At 46.2% G+C, this 19,669-nt stretch overlaps 1 protein-coding gene across 2 annotated transcripts in view; it reads right to left on the reverse strand.

Annotated features, from left to right (window-relative positions):
* Nucleotides 1-19,669, reverse strand: part of MAP3K15 (mitogen-activated protein kinase kinase kinase 15) — a 123,063-nt gene that overhangs the window by 90,466 nt on the left and 12,928 nt on the right. The window contains exons 1-3 of one of the 2 annotated variants that reach the window (XM_045994892.1): nucleotides 13,984-14,367; nucleotides 10,617-10,756; nucleotides 8,049-8,072 (exon numbers count right to left, since the gene is read on the reverse strand). In XM_045994892.1, the coding sequence (XP_045850848.1) occupies nucleotides 8,049-8,072; nucleotides 10,617-10,756; nucleotides 13,984-14,065 (246 nt within the window). In that variant the 5' untranslated portion in view covers nucleotides 14,066-14,367. Of the gene's footprint in view, nucleotides 1-8,048; nucleotides 8,073-10,616; nucleotides 10,757-13,983; nucleotides 14,368-19,669 lie in introns of those variants that run through there. The other variant, XM_045994893.1, reaches the window with a different exon arrangement.

Here is a 19,669-nt window from a genome sequence, read left to right on the forward strand (position 1 = left end):
AGCCTTCTTGTTTGAAATTTGTTCTTTCCTAATACAAGCGGTAGGAATTCTGATCAGAATTTAGAAAACCCAAAGAATATCTAAAGAAGAAGAAATTTAACTGTCCTTTTACCAAAGTGTCCCTAAGCAATCTACATTTTGGCTGACGGTTGGGGATCCCAAGACACAGCTAACTGAAGAAGGGAGGCAAGCGGGAAAGACCCGGAGAAATTCTGTTACCCTAAAACTTGAGTCCTCAGTGTGCTCACGAGCCAGGTAAAAAGCCTTCCAACACTGCAGAAAAAGCACCCAATATTGCCCATGTCTGTTTCTCAAAGAATTTCCAATTGACTGGGATTACAGAGATAACTATTTCAATGGGAACAATGAGTTTCTCTTAAATAGCACTGATTTTCCAGGAAAAAAAATAACCACCTAGAGCAGAGGTCAAGAACCAGATTCGTTTTCTAATAAGGTGTTTTTTAATAACATGATCCAAGCTTGGAAATTTACCTTTGCTTTTTAAAAACCAATTGTGGACTCCAGCCTTGGGATGTGACAAATGAAAATACGGTCTAGTGTACTTTTAACAATTCCTTCTCTAAGTACTGGGTGGAATGGTTCATCTTTTAGTAATTCTCCTGGGGGACAGGGGAGGCCTAGGAACCCGCATTTCCTCTCTGGGGGATACCATGTATAGCCTCCACATAGTCACTCACCAGTTTATTTTATTTATTTATTTGACAGACAGAGATCACAAGCAGGCAGAGAGGCAGGCAGGAGGTGGGGGAAGCAGGCTCCCCGCTGAGCAGAGACCCCGAAGTGGGGCCCGATCCCAGGACCCCAGGACTATGACCCGAGCTGAAGGCACAGGCTTTAACCCACTGAGCCACCCAGGCACCCCTCACTCACCGGCTTAAAGGGAAAAATGATTTCTGTGCCTCTGAGCCTTAGAGATACAGTCCTCAATGTCGGGGCATATAGGATTTATAAATTCCTCAAATCAAAGCATTATAATGTGGCAGACACTCAGACACACACAGAGACACTACCCCCACTTCAAGGTAGGAGGTGCTGCCACGGCCATCCAGAGCCCGCTCCGTGGCAGACCGTTACCCCACCCAGAGTCACACACCTCCCGGTGAGGGCTGGATATAGGACCTCTCATCCCGACTCAGAACAACTCGGAAAGCCCATGCAAGCGCCAGAGCCCCCCATGGGGTGAGGCAAGTCCATCACTGAGCCTACACCCCAGCTTCATTTCTCTCTGCCCAGTCCTGCCTCCTTCCTTCCTGCCTCTTCCTCAGCCTTGATCCCACGGGCGTGCCTCAATGCCTCTCCTGCACACTCCACTCCGCTCAGTCTCACAGCCTACTTCCAGAGGGGACCAAGCTCCCAAATACACCGTTAACTCTGAAGGTCTGATTGTTTTGTGCAAAGGAAAATTAAAACCGTTAAAGGACCCCTATGGACTATGTACGCTAATAACAAACTACCAGGAAGTTCCAAGGTTTAATAGATAAAGTCATCTCTTGGATTGGCTACATTTTCACTCCTGTTCCCATAGAGGCTCAACCTTGATCTTTCATCATCTGAACAGGTTTTCTGAAGTGATAAGATGTGGGAAATGGCCGTCTTTGATATCTGTATAGCAGAAGGAAAGAACATAAGGATGAAAATAGATGAAAAGAAGGCAGAAGAGAAGCACCTGTTATGGAACCTGGACCAGAAGCTGCATCACATGGGGGAGGGGAAGGCGGGAAACGAGGGCTGGGGGTGAAAAGGGCAATGAACACCGGGTAAGGCCTAGAACGGGAATTAAAACAACCCTATGTTAGCTACACTGGGATTAAAATTTAAACCTTAATAAAAAACTGAATTATGAAGTGCAGTGTGTTAAGTGTAAAACATTTTTATGAAAGATGTTTTTTATAAAAATCTATCCTGGGGTGCACCTGGCTGGCTCAGTCAGCAGAGCATAGGGCTTTTGATCTTTGGGGCGTGAGTTCAAGCCCCACATTGGGTGTAAGGGCTTATTTATTTATTTATTTATTTATTTATTTATTTTTTGTGATGAATCTTATTTTATACTCTGGGTCCCATTCAGAAAAGTTTGACAATCACTGGTCCGGACGAACTGTTGAAAGACAGAGATCACAGGCAGGCAGAGGCAGGCAGAGAGAGAGGAAGGGAAGCAGGCTCCCTGCGGAGCGGAGAGCCTGATGTGGGGCTCGATCCCAGAACCCTGGGATCATGACCTAAGCCAAAGGCAGAGGCTTTAACCCGTTGAGCCACCCAGGTGCCCCTAAGGGCTTATTTTAAATAAATAGACTTAAAAAAATCTATCCTGGAAAGGAAATTAAGAAAATGATTTACAAGAGCATGCAAGTAAATAAAATATCCAGGAATACATTTTTTTTTCAAGCAAGAAAAATCATTTTTAATAGCTATAAAAATTCTGTATTTTAAAAGCTATCCCTTAAAGGAGATATCACTAAAATCCAGGAATAAATTTAACCAAGAAAGCGAAAACCTTGTGTAGTGAAAACTGTAAAACAATGCTGAACTATATGAAAGAGGACCTAAAGATGCAGAAAGGCATATGCTGTGTTCTTGGGTCTGAAGACAACCTTGTTACATGTCAAAATCACTCACGGGATATGCAGACACAGGCAATCTCTATCAAAATTCTAAGGGTCTGTTTCGTAGCAATGCAAAAGCCAACTCTCAAATTTACATGGAATTCCAAGGGGCCCCAGACGGCCAAAACAATGTTGACAAAGTTGGGGAAATCAAATTTCCTAACTTCAAAACTTATAAAACTACAGGAATCAGGGCGCCTGGGAGGCTCAGTGGGTTAAAGCCTCTGCCTTCGACTCAGGTCATGATCCCAGGGTCCTGGGATCGAGCCCCGCATTGGGCTCTCTGCTCATCAGGGAGCCTGCTTCCCTTCCTCTCTCTCTGCCTGCCTCTCTGCCTACTTGTGATCTCTGTTTGTCAAATAAATAAATAAAATCTTCAAAAAAAAAAAAACTGCAGGAGTCAAAACAGCACGACCCTGGAGCAAGAGTAAACGTACGGATCAATGGAAGAGAATTGAATTTTTTTTTTTTTTTGACAGACAGAGATCACAAGTAGGTAGAGAGGTAGGCAGGGGTGGGGGGTGGGGGTGGCTCCCTGTTGAGCAGAGAGCCTGAAGTGTGGCTCGATCCCAGGACTCTGGGATCATGACCTGAGCTGAAGGCAAAGGCTTTAACCTACTGAGCCACCCAGGCGTCCCAATGGAAGAGAAGTCCAGAAGCAAACACTTACATTTACAATCAATTGATTTTGACAAGGGCACCAAGATAATTCATCAGGGAATGAAAAATCTTTTTAAGAAAAGGTGCTGGGGCGACTGGATGTCCACATGCAAAAGAAAGAAGCTGGACCCCTAGCTTACACCAGACACAAAAACGCAAAATTCATCAGAGACCCATAAGAGCCAAAACTCTAAAACTTTAATTTTCTCTAATTTAATTTTTTTAAATTGCAGAGTGATTAACATACAACGTCCCATTAGTTTCAAGTGTCCGATATAGTGAACTTCCAGAAAGGAAACACAGGAGTAATTCTTCATGGCCCTGCGTTAGGCTATGAGTTCGTAGACACAACATCAAAAGCGTGACCCATAAAGTCTCTGATAAGGGCTTTGCTTCCAGAATACACAGGAACTCTTACAACTCCATAGTAAGACCAAAAAAAAAAAAAAACCCAATTAAAAATGAGCCAAAGATTCTAAAATGAACAGCTCACCCAAGAAGACTCTGAGTGACTAACAGGCACGTGGAAAGATGTTCAGCATCACGTGTCGCGGGAGAGACACCAAACCTCAATGACAGTGGGCCTCCTGCCCGCTTGAGTGGATGTAGAAAGACAGACCACACCAAGTACTGGGGAGAATGAGAAGAACCCAGACCTCTGTCGCCGGCAGAAATGGAAAAAGGCTGTAGCCACTCTCTGTATCCTCTTGGTAGTTTCTCTGAAAGTTAAATGTTTAATTACCTGATGATCCAACAAATCCGCTCCTGGGTACTTTACCCAAAAGGAACGAAGACATAGTTCCACACAAAGATCTGGACCTGAATGTTTAGAACAACATTATTCGCAATAACCGAAAAGTGGAAACAGTCCAGGTGCCCCCCAACTTCTTTACGGCTCACAAGTACTCTGTCGAATCACAAGTATTCCACATCTCTTCTGGGTCAACTTTTTGTGTAGTTATTCAGAGAAACAACACAGGGAATACCCATCCGATAGGATAAGGACTTGGTAGTACAAAGGAAATACCGCCACGGGCTACTGCAAGGCTGAACCCCAGAAACCTTGGACGAAGTGAAAGAAATTAGACACAAAAGACCACGTTATTGAATGGTTCCATTTATAGGAAAAACTGTGGAGAGGTCCATCTGTAAGACAAAGCAGACCAGTGGTTCCGTGGGCCAGGGGTGGGGGGGCTCAGGGTGGGGCAGGAACAGGGACTGCCTGCAAACAGGTGTTTTTGTGATGAAAATGCTCTCACTCCAGATCGGACGGTGGTGAGTGCAGCGCAACTCTAACTTATGAAAAAAATCACTGAATCCTGGGCACGCCCGCGAACTTCATGGTATGTAAAGGAGGCCTAAATAAAGCATTAAAAAAAAAAACTTGGAACAGGAGAAGAAGTGCATCTTGTGAAACAGGACGGGGTGCAAAAGTTGACACTGTTTCCACCAAAGAACAGAAGAGCCCAGAATGGCCTGAAACCTAGAAATCGGGCTTCCCTGCCTTCACATCACGGCAGAACAAATGCTTCTAGAAAGGGAAGTAAGCATGCCTATCTGTGATGGTTAATTCTGCGCGTCACCTTGACTGGCCACGGGGTATCCCGATTGAACAGTAGTTCTGGGTGTGCTTGGAGGCTGTTTCCGACTGAGATTAGCATTTGAGCCAGGGGGCTCAGCCACGTAGACGGCCCTTCCTGCTGTGGGTGGCATATCCAACCTGCTGAGGCCGCAACAGAGTGAAAGTCAGAGAAAAGAGGAATTTACTCCTTTTGCCCCCTTGCTGCTTGAGCTGGGACAGTCCTCTGCTCTGATTTGGGGACTGGGATTTACCCCATGGGCTCCCCTAGTTCTCAGGCCTCGGGACTTCTGTCTTGTGGGGTGGGGGGTGTTGGGTGAGCCGGGTGGTAGGTACTAAGGAGGGCAGGTATTGCACGGAGCACTGCGTGTGGTGCATAAACAATGAATCTTGGAACACTGAGAAAATAAAGTTTAAAAAAAGAAAGAGCTTTCCTGGGTCTCCAACTTGCAGCTGGCAGACAGTGGGACTTCTCAGCCCCCACAATCAGCAGAAGTGATTCCCCACAGTAAATATCTCCTTTTCCCCCTCCATGTATCTCCTACTGGTTCTGTTTGCCTGGAGAGCCCGAATACGCCAGCCCTTTACCAAATGAAGCCGAGTTCAACACACCGATAGGGAAAATTCGAGAAATATAAAATGATTCCCTGAAGGCAGAGAACTCAAAGCATTTTGGTTTCCACATCTTCATACATCACTGCGAGCGTTCAGCGACATGTTCGGTGTGGGGAATTTCATCCGTACCCCTGATTCCCAGGACTTCGTAATTCACCACCTAGGACTACGCCGTACTTCCTTTTTTAAAAGTCACAGACCCACAGTTTTATCAAATCCTTTCCCCAGACCTCTGGAGTTAGACAATCCAGACCGCTGCTTCCAAGCAGCATTAGCCCAATCCATATTCAGGGGACAAGAGAGCAAATTCTCAGTAAAAGTCACCTGACTCACTGTGACATTCTCTTTTAATGTTTAATCACCATTAGCTGTGAGATGACCTTTCTGCGGATCCCAGCCTTTTCTGAGTTAGCCCTACTTCCCTGCCACCCGGAGTAGTAGTAAGTGTCTCCCTACTTTCCAGAAATAGAAGTCACTTGAAAATGACCACGAACAATCTCTCTCAAGGTTTGTTTCACTTCAACCTTTCCACTTAGGTGCTTTCCCCCCTCCCTTCCAGCCACCTCTCGTCCTTTATTTTGTTCTCTTGAATGCTCTAAATTTTCACACCCCATCAAGCATGACAACTAGCACTGAGCACAGAATTCTAAAGTAATGGCAAATACAGCAGCAACATTAGTTGCCATATCCTCCAGAACAAGTTCATTTCAAACACACACACCGCCCCACAACCTAGGGAGAATGGTGCCCTGATATAATTAAAATGACCAAGAATGTGAAGGAATTCTGGGTGTTCAGAGGAGGGAAAATGTACCAGAAGGGAAGGTATTTAGGGGAATGATAACAGGACACTAAGGCTCTTGGAGAACAAGAATATTTCTAGGCTCCAAAACACCCAACAGCCAGGATGGAGAAAGAGTTTTCTCTCTTTGCACCTCACCTTAATGTAATTCCTGTTTGGAGGAATAAGCATTTCAGACATTCCTTGCATTAAATCCAAGTTATGCCTTTTCATTTGTGCAAAATACAGAACCACAGACTCTGAGAGCTATAATTTTTCTATGAACCAAGTGACAGAGTTCAACCGTCCCATTTTCCTGATGAGGACACTGAGGATCACTGCCCAGTGTTACTCAGAGACAAGGTCAGGACTACAACCTATGCCTGCCAGCCTCAGCCCCAGGCTCCTTTTACGGGATCCCCACCATGTCCGTGAAGGAGGTAATTTAAGAAATCAACATCTAGGGGCGCCTGGGTGGCTCAGTGGGTTAGGGCCTCTGCCTTCGGCTCGGGTCGTGATCCCAGGGTCCTGGGATCGAGTGCCGCATCGGGCTCTCTGCTCAGTGGGGAGCCTGCTTTCCCCCCTCTCTCTGCCTGCCTCTCTGCCTGCTTGTGATCTCCGTCAAATAAATAAATAAAATCTTAAAGAAAAAGGAAAAAATCAAGATCTAGAAAGAACAAGAGCGAGCCCCACCAGTGGACAGTATGAGTACATAAACAGGACAAGATGAAGCCACCGGTCTTCCTATTTCTCTTCCCACAAAGAACTCAAACCCATTCTGATCTCTTAATTTTACAGGTCGGCTTGTTAAATCCAAGCTCCGATGGTAATTACATAAACTACACCACTAGTTTTGTTTCTAGAACTTCATGCTCTGTCTTGGAGGAGGAGAGTCAAGGCTTCCATCTCGGGCAGGAAGCTCTGCCTGTCTCCACACAAGACTGGGCCCCCCAGCTGCGGGGTGAAGCCATGCAAGCTCCCGTTCCCGGGAGAGGGAACCCTCGGGAGAATCTACCTCCCGGGCCTTTTTGTCCTCCCTTTAAGAATTCCAACCGCTAGAGAAAAAGAGGCAGGAGGCCCTTCCTTTTTAGAAAGGGATGAAGGAGACATCCTTCGTCGTCCGCGTCACGACAGGTCAAACCACAGTGCAGCAGGTCCAGGAAGATGAGCGCTTTAAGGGGCATTCAAAGGTGCAGGGGAACCCTGGGACAGTGTCAAAGGACATTAACTTATTTGAAGGTCTTTAAAGTGGGGATTTCATTACGCGATTCCAACCAACACGGCGTTATCGCCACGCCATTGCAGGCACTTGGAAGCCAAACTGGGAGACTTCAGCACATACATGAGAACGGGAAGAATTCTGTCCTAGCTCTTCAGTGCTTGGGGCAGGCGAGTCTTGGCTAGGCCCCCGTGTTACCTAGGGTATAAGTTCTTGTTTCTCTGTGGTTAGGGAAACTTTGGTAGCCAATGGGGGAGGTAACAGCTCCAGCAAAAAGGATCTTGGTGGCTGGTGGGACCAACCCAGATCAGAAGGAGACAGCCAAATGGTTCCAGGCTCTAAGTCCTAGTGCACAATGAAGACCAAGTCCATCTGCCTGCCCTGACCTTCTGCCCTGCGCCCTGGATGGGAGTGGGGCCTGAGCTAGCGGGCAGCTTGAAGGACAGAGGTTCTAGCCGTCCCCCTGAGAAACACGACGACAGGTACAATTAGAAATCACTGCGCAATCTTTGGGATTTTCGGGCAAGCTCTGATGCATGTACCAGGTTAAAAATCTGAAAACATTGTACTTACTGTGTTTTTCTGAGTGACCATATCCTGAAAATAAAAAGAGAAGATGAATATAGCTTTTACAAATAGCCACAAATTTCCATAAACACTACAAGAACTTCCCCCCTCCCCACCATCTAGCACCCACCTTCGAGCAGGGGTTAATCATTTCAAACCTACCGCTTCCCCTGGGTGAAAAGCTTCAAATAGGGGGAGCGTCAAAGGGCCCTGAAATTCCTATTCTAGGGAAAACATGCCAACTGGCCAGCTTTTGGAATGATGGAGGCGTATATGGTTATAAGGACTTCCCGTAGCGGTGGTAACGCTTTTGTCCAGATGCTCTGAGATTCGAGTTTGGGGCTCTGAATTCCTTGCAGCTTGCCTGCCCAGCGAGGAAGGTCCAGGACGGGACCACCGGGTAAGTCCCGCGCTATCCTTGGGGCTCTGTCAGGGCTCCCCTGCCCCCCACAGCCTCGCCACACAAGGGCGCTGCCGGGAGCATCTCCGCCACCTTGCTGGACCAGCCTAGGAACCATCAAATCCAGTGATGACGGTCTGAGTCAGCTAACTATGCATCATGGTGACGTGGCCTTTGACTGTATCATTTATGCGCCAGAAGCCAACACTTGCTGACAAGAGGAGACATAATTACACAGCAGCGCCATAAAAGGGGCTTCGTACATTCTGAGATTTTGGCTTTTGGATGACAAGCACAGCCTCCTTGTTCTGGTGTCACATAGAACAGACAACCCCTTTCCATATTCTAAGAAACTAAGACTTATTTTGGTCATGGGACTTTCCAGAGGAATCCATTAAGAGGCATTGTTGAGGGAAAAAAATATATATTGCGGGACACCTGGGTGGCTCAATGGTTAAGCCTCTGCCTTCGGCTCGGGTCATGATCTCAGGGTCCTGGGATCGAGCCCCGCATCGGGCTCTCTGCTCAGCAGGGAGCCTGCTTCCTCCTCTCTCTCTCTCTCTGCCTGCCTCTCTGCCTACTTATGATCTCTCTCTCTCTCTCTCAAATAAATAAATAAATAATCTTAAAAAAAAGAAAGAAAAATATATTGCATTGGAAAAAAATACTTTCTAATTTCACATTTCTCATCAAAATAAGGCTTAATAAGTTACCCTTTCATATTTTCTAGTTCTAAATATTTGCAAGCACAACCACCTTAAGTGAAAAATCAGTAAAAGAAAAAAGTCAGTATCTAAATATCGAAAGTAATAATTTAGATGGGTTTATAGCCTTTCGGAAACTATCACACAGCATAAAGTACAAATAATAAGGCTGTTTCTTCTTTCAATGTCCTCTGAGTGACTTCTTAAAATCCAGCCCTGCGCCCTAATTACACAGCACACGTCAACGTCAAGTGTACGTGATACAGAACAGAGAGGTTTCACATCCGATGCAGGCTGGACCTCCACCAGGAAATAACCTCCAATGATTACAGAACCCAGAAAAATCAGGTTAAATCTCAAGAAACACAAAAAAGTTCAACTTTATCATCACAAAATTGTGCTATTTATATATTAGCGATTTTTAACACTAAGGGGCTGGACATTTAGAACTGCTGTCCGCGAAAGCTAATTTGAAGCCGCCGGTTCTCACCCGTGGCTGTGCTTTTGAGAGGTTAAAACAAGTCCCTCAGAGACAGTGATGTAATCGGTCTGGAGCAGGACCTGGGTATTGGGATATTTACAAGCTGTCCAAGTAATTCTAAAGTGCAGTCAAGGTTGAGTAACGCTGCTGTAAACAAACCAAGCTTTTCCTCCTGAAATCATCTAATGCAGACCAGGATTTTCTGACCAATATTAAGACATCCGACAACGTTAATATTCCTTGAGTTTTAGAGCAGCCCACCTTAGACATTCACATTTTACAAATACGAGCGTTTTTTAAAGCGTTTACTCTAATTCCAGTTCGCCTACAGTGTTGTGTTAGTTTCAGGTGGACAGTACAGGATTCAGCACGTCCGCTCAGGTCCTCCTACCCCACCGCCATCTCCCCCTCTCTGTTCCAAACAGGAGCATTTTTTCAAAGTACTATTATCCGAAAAACATCTGTCTCACACTTGCAAGAATAAATTTTTTAAAATATCCATCACTACTGAGTTGTGCATGAACAGACCAGTTTTCAGTTTTGCTCTGCTTTCAGTGGTGGGGGGCGTGGGGAACAACAGATTAAATACGGAACCTCCTCCCCACTTTGGTAACTGTTCTCTGTCATCATCCTATGATTCGAGTGGAGAAACTATTTTTGTTTGTTAAGGTGTAGGTTTGGATCAAACTGCCCACTGAAGGATTCAGAGTCGTGTGTTTGCTTCAATGGAAGCTAGCAGTTTTTGCCTTCACTTTGCTAACGAGCCTGAAAACACTCCAGTTGTTTCCAAACACCTCTCTTCGGTACGTAGGCTCGCGCAGCGGTCAGGAAGTCATCGTGTGAGCGAGAAACTGTAGTAGGAAGGAAGGAATTGCACAAGCAAACTTTTTTTTCTCCAACCTCCCGCACGACGTGTACATGTCCTCTGAATGTGTAATGCCATTTTCCCAAAGCCAAGTACTCACGAGAAGATGAACGATTCCCTTTACCTTCAATGAAAGAGCGGTGTCCACGTCAGTGTCATGGTACAGGATCACATTACTGGCCATGCCAAAGCTCTCTCGGACCCCCAGATGGTAAAAGAGGGAAGGCTGCCTGGAGACGTCACTCATGTCCACCACGGCCACATCTGAGACGAACAAGGACAGGACACGGTGATCAGTCTGCCGCATCTACTTCCCGCCCATCACCAACAGGCAACTTCTGTCGTTTGTGTTTCTACCAACAGTCTCTTAGGTAAAGCAGAAAGTGATGAGTGCCCGGCTGCAAACGACCCCATGGGCAGGGGAAGAAAAGCAACAAGAGAAACCTCTTCCTTCCTCAGCGTGCTGGGAATGTAGCCTCGCTTGAAAATTGCTGATCAACTCAGTTTCACGGTTACCTTTATTAGGAAATAAGTTCTCTCCAAAGAGTAGATTCAGCTTATATACAAGTGATAAAGTATGATGAAGTGTTAAACACTGCTCCTGCCACACAGCCCAAGACACAGAACATTATCTCACGTGCCTCTTCCCAGTCACATCTCCTCCCTCCTGCTCAGAGAACACCTCTGTCCTGATCTCCGTATTTATGGGATCCCCGCACGTCTATGTCTATATATAAAAATACAGCGGTGCCTGGGTGGCTCAGTGGGTTAAGGCCTCTGCCTTCGGCTCAGGTCTTGATCCCAGAGTCCTGGGATCAAGCCCCGCATCAGGCTCCCTGCTCAGTGAGGAACATGCTTCCTCCTCTCTCTCTCTCTGCCTCTCTGCCTACTTGTGATCTCTGTCAAATAAATAAATAAAAATCTTTAAAAAGAAAGTTCAGAAGGTTGTAATATCAAAATCTTATCAGCTGAGGCATTGTTTAAAAATAAAAAATTAAAAAATGCATACGCACGCACATGTATATATATGCGCGTGTGTCATGTACGCGCACCCAGTTAGAGATATGTGTATATTACAGATGCTTGTTCTATGTACATGCATATACTTACATATGCGTGGGTATGCATATTATAATGGAGGAATTCGTCAACAGTATATTGTTTAGTTCTGCATGTTTTTGAACCTTATAGGCACAGTATCACACCATACGTGTTCCTGGACTTGCTGTTGGCTGGTGTGCTACCAATTTGCAGGTCTAGCTCTAGTTCAATATCACGTTCCAGCATATGAGGACTGGAAGGAAATTTCTCTAGCCATCTTGTCTAAATACACGGGTTTTTCTTTCTTTTTCCTATTTCAAACTGCTGTGATGAACACTCCTTCGGGCCCGCATGTTCGCCATCACTTTGAACATGTAGATCAAATGCCCCTGGAGGTATGCCCTACGGAGACTTACTCCAAACAGGGGAGCAACACATCACATCGACAAGGAAACGTGTTTACATATGCCTAGTAGTTGACAAGCCCTGGGCGGGCCTTCTGTTTTCTCATGTACGGATTGCCCGCTCTATGGCAGGCGTTGAGTGAAGACGCCAGAACAAGGCCTAATCCATTCCCTCAAACATGTGTATGACACAATGACAGTGACAGGAAAGCAGTGGTGGTTAGAATCGGTCAGGAAGGCAGCAGTGAGGGGAACCGTGACAGTCAACCGCCAGGAGGGTACGCACCCTGCGCTGGGGTGGAGGTCAGTCAGGGACAGCCTGCAGGAAGTGATGTTGTCTTGGATCTGAAGGTCCAGAAGAGTCAGGCAAAGTGGGGTGAGGTGATGGAAAGGGAGAGGAAGAGTGTCGCGGGAAGAGAAGACAGTAAGCGCCGAGGGCCAAAGTAAGATGGGGTGTGTTGGGGCAACTGCGAATAATTTCACGAAAAGATGAACCTGGAAGGGTTAACAGGTGCCAGCGGGTGAAGGGGTCTGAAGGCCAAGGTAAGAGGGCTGCCTCTACCTTGAGACAATGGGAAACCTAGGCTAGGGTGGTTTTTTGATTTTTACTTTTTATCATGGAAAAATACAATTGCATATAAAAGTAGAAGAGTATAATGAAACCCCGTCGCCTCTTCACCTCCCTCAACAATGACCAGCTCAAAGCCAGCCTTGTTCCATCTCTACTTGGTACCCACACCACCCCTTTCCACATTATTCTGAAGCAAATCCCAGAAATCATTACATTCCCAAGTAGTTCAGTACGTTCTGCTAAAAGAGAAGGCAAAGAAAAACAAAAATCACTGTAGTGGGCCCCTGGGTGCCTCAGTCGGTTAAGTGTCCTAGTCTTGGTTTCAGCTCAGATCGTGATCTCAGGGTCCTGGAACTGGGCCGGCATTAGGCTCTGTGCTCAGCGGGGAGTCTGCTCAGGATTTGCTCTCCCTCTCCTTCTGCCTCTCCCCCACCGCCCTGCTTGCTCTCTAAAGTCAATAAATAAAATCTTAAAAAAAAATCACTGTAGCATCAACTTCTCACCTAAAAGTTCTGGAAAAATAATCATGAGGGGTTTTACACAGGAGCCTATCATATCCAAATACACCCCTTTGAGGCTGTTGCTCAAGAAAGGACAAACGTATATGCTGAGGAAATACTTCACAACCCAGGGTGGTTAATTTATCTCCAATGGATGAGTGATCCCCACAGACATTTGCTTGGAGTCAAAAATCCCCCTGCAGTTGAATGAATCGAACATTCTGCTTCTAGGCTCATCCCCTGGACTCTACCTACTCACCCTGAAAAGTGTGGGTTTTCTAATGACGCTACTATGAAGTGGCAACACAGTGCAAACTTCAAGGCCCCGGGGACTGCTGTAATTAGTTCACTGAGGAAAGCAAGCAGTCTGGAGACAAAGCAGAGTGACAGGAACAGGCAGACGACAGGGATGAAGGACAGCAGCCCCCAACTTATGTCGGCCATTTTTGTAGGGAACCTTTGACTTAGGGCAATAGCTTGTCGCTGAGGAGATGACGACTTAATCTGGTGACACGAGTTCTTTCTCTCCTCCGCCTTCTCGAAGGTCTGTGTCGGGTCCTGTACTCTAGCCTCAGCCCCTCTGCTAAAGAGCCCCTCCGTAGCTCCACCAAGGGTCGGGTCAGAGACCTTCCAGTAGCCGGTGAACACACAGCAGACTAATAGCGCCACTGAAAATCCCAAGTAATCCACGGTCAATAGAAAAATTGTCTCATACCCGAAGTTGCCATTTTCACCTGATATTCGTCACTCAGGTCACTAGACTAAGTTGACACTGAGGATTTATACCACGGTAATATTCAACCAGCTTATTTTTACAACTCCCAAGATATTAATTTCGCAGATATAGAAATACTAAATATGATTAAACACCACACTGGCATTTTTATTACACACGAGGCATCAAGGGTTTGTTTGTCCCCCCCCCCCCCGAGAGATCCTAAATTACCTTAAAGCTTCAATCACCACAATGGTTACCTGCTCTGACATTTACAAAGTAATTCCACAAACACCTTGGTTGAATTTCACAGCCACCCTGGTCGACGGGCAGGGAAGGCATGGGCTTTACTTGGCAGGTGGGGAAAGGCGGCGCCAAGATTCATCCAAGGTCTCACAGCCAAGGGCACGACAGAATCACGGCTCCCGAGTATCCAGAGGTGGTTTCTGACCTTCCCGACTCGCTTTCTCAAACACAGCCACGGGAGGGCAAAACGGCATATTTATCCAGCTAAATCTTCGGCAAACACATCACAGATAAAGAGAGTTTTAAAAAGGCGGATTTTCATTTGCAAGTGCGGCCCATGCTCGGAGCCCCATTACCTTTCAGTTTCTAAGGACACAGGTCAGCTTCAGGGGAAAAGTCTGCATAAAGGAAGCCGTCCTTCTTGATGGGGGACACATAGAGCCCTATGCATGTTGGTTTAACAACCCTTGGGGCGCCTGGGTGGCTCAGTGGGTTAAAGCCTCTGCCTTCGGCTCAGGTCATGATCTCGGGGTCCTGGGATCGAGCCCCGCATGGGGCTCTCTGTTCCGCGGGGAGCCTGCTTCCTCCTCTCTCTCTGCCTGCCTCTCTGCCTAGTTGTGATTTCTCTCTGTCAAAAAAATAAAAAGTATAAAAAAAAAACCCTTAAGAAGGGGTGCCACATCAGGACTTGCCACAAGCCAAGGCTCCCCTTAAAACCTACTCTTAACAGGAAAGTGTCTGAATTTAAAAACAAAGTGCCTTTCAAACAACTGAACCACCAATTACAATGACCTCGCTACGTGCTAACAGGAAATCAAGACAAACGATGAATCGGGTGGTAGCTCATTAAAAACTTTTGAACACTTAAACATTCTTTTTGTATAGCGTTTTATAAGTAGTAAGTAAAACTGTAATTTTCTAGTGTGGTTTAAAAGCGCCTGATTTCCAAAGCAAAGCACTCATCAACAAAATGGTATAATGGTAAATGATTAACCATACAGTAATTCTGTGACTGCACTGGCTCATGCCAGTCTTCAAGTATGTTCCAGGCAATCTGAAGTCATGACGGGAAGATTGGTTGTCTCTAAATGAACTAGATTTTAGAATAACTTTACCGCTGAAGACATTTAAAAAAAAAAAAATCTCATTGGACTTCGGGCAACATTAGTCGTCCAAAAGCTGCCTCAAAACAACAGAACCTAGATTTACTAGTCAGGAAGCACCTTCTACTTCAGACCCAATTTTCCAGTCCTATAAGGAGGAGACAAGCTACCAATTCAGGGTCAGGGAGTCAACAAATCCTTAACCAAATCCAGCCTCGACAGGGGCTGGGAGCCAGTTGCTTGAAGTATCACTTTGCCATGGGGAAGGCAGGGGCAGGAGAGCGGGGACATCGGGAACCTACACCTGGCCCCCTATCTTTGGCTTTCCAGGACCTCTTTGAAAGAATGACCCCCAAATAAAATGTGTATACCTTCCTAAGTGTGATTCAGATGTGTCCACTACCAGTTTTTTTCTTCAAAGAAATATGCCAGAGAGAAGCACACTGTGTTCTGAGGGGAACGGACTCGCTGGGCTTACTCCGAGAGCTCTCACAGTGAAGTATTTGCCACATGAAACGTAGCAGGACTGCAGTCACCTAGCTTTCCCATGTTTGTGTTGCTCGTCCAGCTAACAAGGGAAGTGCTGCACACGAGGGTGCGCCGGTCACTGCAAGCGCTATCCGTGCGGACGCCATCGTCCGCGATGTGCACGTCACAGCTCCAACTCAGGGTTCCTCGAGGCAGCCTCGAAATATACTACCTCAGTATTTGCACCTTCATCCCCTGAATGTTCTCTTCAGCTGCCTTCCGCCCTTTTCTGAAGGGATCCGCTGTGACCTAACGCTCTTTGGCAAAGGTTTTGGAGACATACTTCTTAAAACCCTCTTCTGACCAGCAGATCATGGCTTTCTCTTCCGCGAGGTGTGTGTCATACATCACCTTCAAGAGGTGCGCGATTTCAGAGACGAGGAGGGCTTGAGGTACTGCGACCGCACAGCACCAGCTGTGAAGGGGGGACCGCGGAACTCGTCTGTCAGAGGGACTCGACTGTAGCAGACAGCGCCGCCTTCCTGAATCTGTTCTCTGACTGTCTCATCACGATGACCGCCAGTCAACAAGAGAGGACCAAAGGTTTTTACAACCACTTCAACAAGAAAACACTCTCTTAATGAAATCAACTGTTCCTTCAAGATCAATTCTAGGGGCCAGGGCTTCCGCCGGACTATTGCTTTCGGCCATTCTGTGCTCCAAGTTTCCTGAGCGAGGTCCGCCCCACGGCCTGTGGAGGGGCAGAGTTCATTCGGTGATGGCGGCAGGAACTCAGTGCTGGATACAGGCCCATTTTTCATTGTCCTCAGCTCCAACTAATTTCCTTTTACTCCCCCAGTGTACCAGTATCCTTTTTCCTAGGTGGTTCTTTAAGAATCAATGTCCAGAGTTCCTGGTTTCCATCAAGCATGCCTCACTGGCCACAGACTTTTTTTTTTTTTTTAATATTTTATTTATTTGACAGAGAGAGAGGTCACAAGTAGACAGAGAGGCAGGCAGAGAGGGAGAAACAGGCTCCCTGCTGAGCAGAGAGCCCGATGCGGGGCTCGATCCCAGGACCCTGAGATCATGACCTGAGCCGAAGGCAGAGGCTTAAACCACTGAGCCACCCAGGCGCCCCTGGCCACAGACTTTTATGAAAATTACTTCGCAAGGTCGAGTCTTTTGAATGCAGGATTCTCATTCTCAGAAAAGGGAATACCTTTTCTAGTGAACCCAACCAACAAGTCTTACAACGTCAGCCTTGTGAGATCCGATGACCATCCGAAGGTCATTCACATCAAAATGATCTTGGCTCCCAGCTCACAACCAAAATAACCAGAAGGCTACGTTGGAGGCCGATCAAGAATCTTAAGGGTATCAGTCATTCCCTGCCCTGTGCTCGTGTAATCCACTTCTGCTGCCCTTTGTGTGGGCAGAACTAGCCTGATACAGTGCAGCTGGACTTGATATTTTTTTGCCTTTGCTGAGTTGATCAGTAAGATGCAGAGATATATTCCGGATACTAACGCTTCGTGACAAAACATCTCAAAATGGAATGGTCCGAGTTTAAGTTCTGGTTCTGTCAGATGGAGCAGACATTCCAGCCTGTCTCTCCCTGAACACATCTATTAAAACTAGGCAGAAGGGATTGAATCTGTTTAAGAATATGAAAAGCAGGCGAGCAGACTGGAGAAGACCCGATTCCAAATACCACCAAATCAAAATCAAGGCTCCCCGTTTCTTCCCCAGTCTCTTCTAGCCTGGACTAAAGGCAGCCTGAAACCCCCCCAAATGGGGGCTGGGTGTCGATGCAGAGAGCACCAGGAGAGGCCCTCTCCTTCTGGCTCAGGAGGCAGCAAAGGGGCCTCCAAATGCTCAGAGAGAGTGCCTGGCCCTCTGAGACAGCAGAACCTTTTGCTCTAACTGGAGGAGCTGTGGTCCCCAGGTGGGTGGCAGTGAATCCCCGCCGCTTTTTTCTCGCTCTGAATTCCTGGTCTCAAACATGGGCAGCTGTGGGACGTGCGAGGCAGAGTGGGTGAAGTAAAGCCCCGGTGTTCTGGCCACAGGACCGTAAAGGGGAGTCCCTGTAAATCACAAAATACAAAGCTAAATACCACTGAAAAGGCTTTGAAATCACAAAGGGCACCACAACTGAAACTGAGCTTGGCAGCCTGAACCAACCAGGCTGACCACCCATTAAGGCAAAAATACCACCAGACTCCACAGGATATATGCAAGGCCTAGAATCTGATCGGAGGATTTCAGAAGATCCGGGGTACAGTCCCAAATCACTCGGATCCCTTCAAAGATGCAGGACTGTTTCAACTCACCTGGGAAAAGACAACCAGGGGACTCCGATAAGAGGACAGGGACATCAGAATTTCCTGACAATGACTTTAGAGCAATTATTATAAAAGTCCTCCAAAAAGCAAGTAAGGGCAGACGCTTCTGAAAAGAATGGGGGAGGAGTCTCAACAAATAAAGAACCAAATGGAAATCTTAGGAGTGAATGCTGTAATAACCCAAACAGAAAACTCAGCAGATGGGCTCACAAGAAGAATGGACATGACAGAGGGGTCAGTGACATTAAAGAAGGGTCAGTAAAAATGATCCAATCTGAATAGAGAGAAAGCAAAGACTTTATGTCCAAACATAGAAAGATCTAGAAATTAAAACCCTCTTCCAAAGGTCCATAAATAGGTGAAAAGCACAGGGAAGGATCATGAACAAATAGTTCTCAGAATAAAAAAAAAAAAAAGGGAAACATGCCCAAATACACGCAGAAAAAGGGAAACACAAGAGATGTCAAACGGAGATACCATCTCTCAACTACCTGATTACCGAGGGTCAAAAGATTGGCAACCAGTTCAGCCATCAAGACAGACAAGGTACAAAATCGTGTAATCCACAGATAGGAATCTGAGACTAGCTACAGAATTACAGGTGCCTTTGTTCTTTTAATACCCAAAATGCCACTCTGGGGTGCCTAATGAACAAACCCATATGCATATTAAACAGCACCTAGACAAAATTATTCACTGAGGCTTAGTAGCCAAAAAATAATACATATACATACATTTATAAAATATCTATATCTGTATATATCTACAAGTATCCTTTGAGAAGGGACCAGTAAAATAAACAAGATACACCCACCCAACGAAGTACTATCCAGTTATAAAAAAGAAAAAGAGGGGCGCCTGGGTGGCTCAGTGGGTTAAGCCTCTGCCTTCGGCTCAGGTCATGATCCCAGGGTCCTGGGATTGAGCCCCGCACCGGGTTCTCTGCTCAGCGGGGAGTCTGCTTCCTCCTCTGTCTCTGCCTGCCTCTCTGCCTACTTGTGATCTTGTAGTTGTGATCTTGACCCAATAAATGAATTAATAAATCTTTAAAAAAAGAAAAAAGAAAAAGGAAGATTCCCATATTCTGATTTGGAAAGTTGTCCAGGCTCAGCTGTTAATGGAAAAAAGCAAGATGCACAACAGTGTATTTGGCCTGGTACCTTTTTTTTTTTTTTTAAAGATTTTATTTATTTATTAATTTGACACACAGAGATCACAAGTAGGCAGAGAGGCAGGCAGAGAGAGAGGAGGAAGCAGGCTCCCGGCTGAGCAGAGAGCCCCATGTGGGGCTCGATCCCAGGACCCTGGGATCATGACCTGAGCCAAAGGCAGAGGCTTTAACCCTCTGAGCCACCCAGGCGCCCCTGGCCTGGTACCTTTTAAATAAGAAAGGGAGAATAAGAATGCACATTCATATGTGCTTTTATTTACCTAGAACAAGTGGTCACACCTTCTCCAGAAAGGACCAGATAAATATTTTTGGCTTTGTGGGCAGCATGGTCTCCGCCGGTGCAGAGAGGGACGGATGTGTTCCAGCGCAACTTTATTCACAAAATGAAGACAGCCAGCTTGCAGACTGCTGCATGCTGACAACTAAAATAAAGAAACGCTATAAGGATAAATAAGAAACTGAAAAAAAATTAGGGGAAACAGTGTAGGTGGGATAAAAGCAGCAGATAAATTGGACTTCAGCAAAGTTAAAAACAATCTGTGCATTGGAGAACAGCATCGAGGAAGGTCAAAGATGTATCACCGAAAGGGAGAGAAAATTTGCCAATCACATA

This window comes from Meles meles, chromosome X, assembly GCF_922984935.1.
Source record: "Meles meles chromosome X, mMelMel3.1 paternal haplotype, whole genome shotgun sequence".
NCBI classification, from domain to species: domain Eukaryota; kingdom Metazoa; phylum Chordata; class Mammalia; order Carnivora; family Mustelidae; genus Meles; species Meles meles.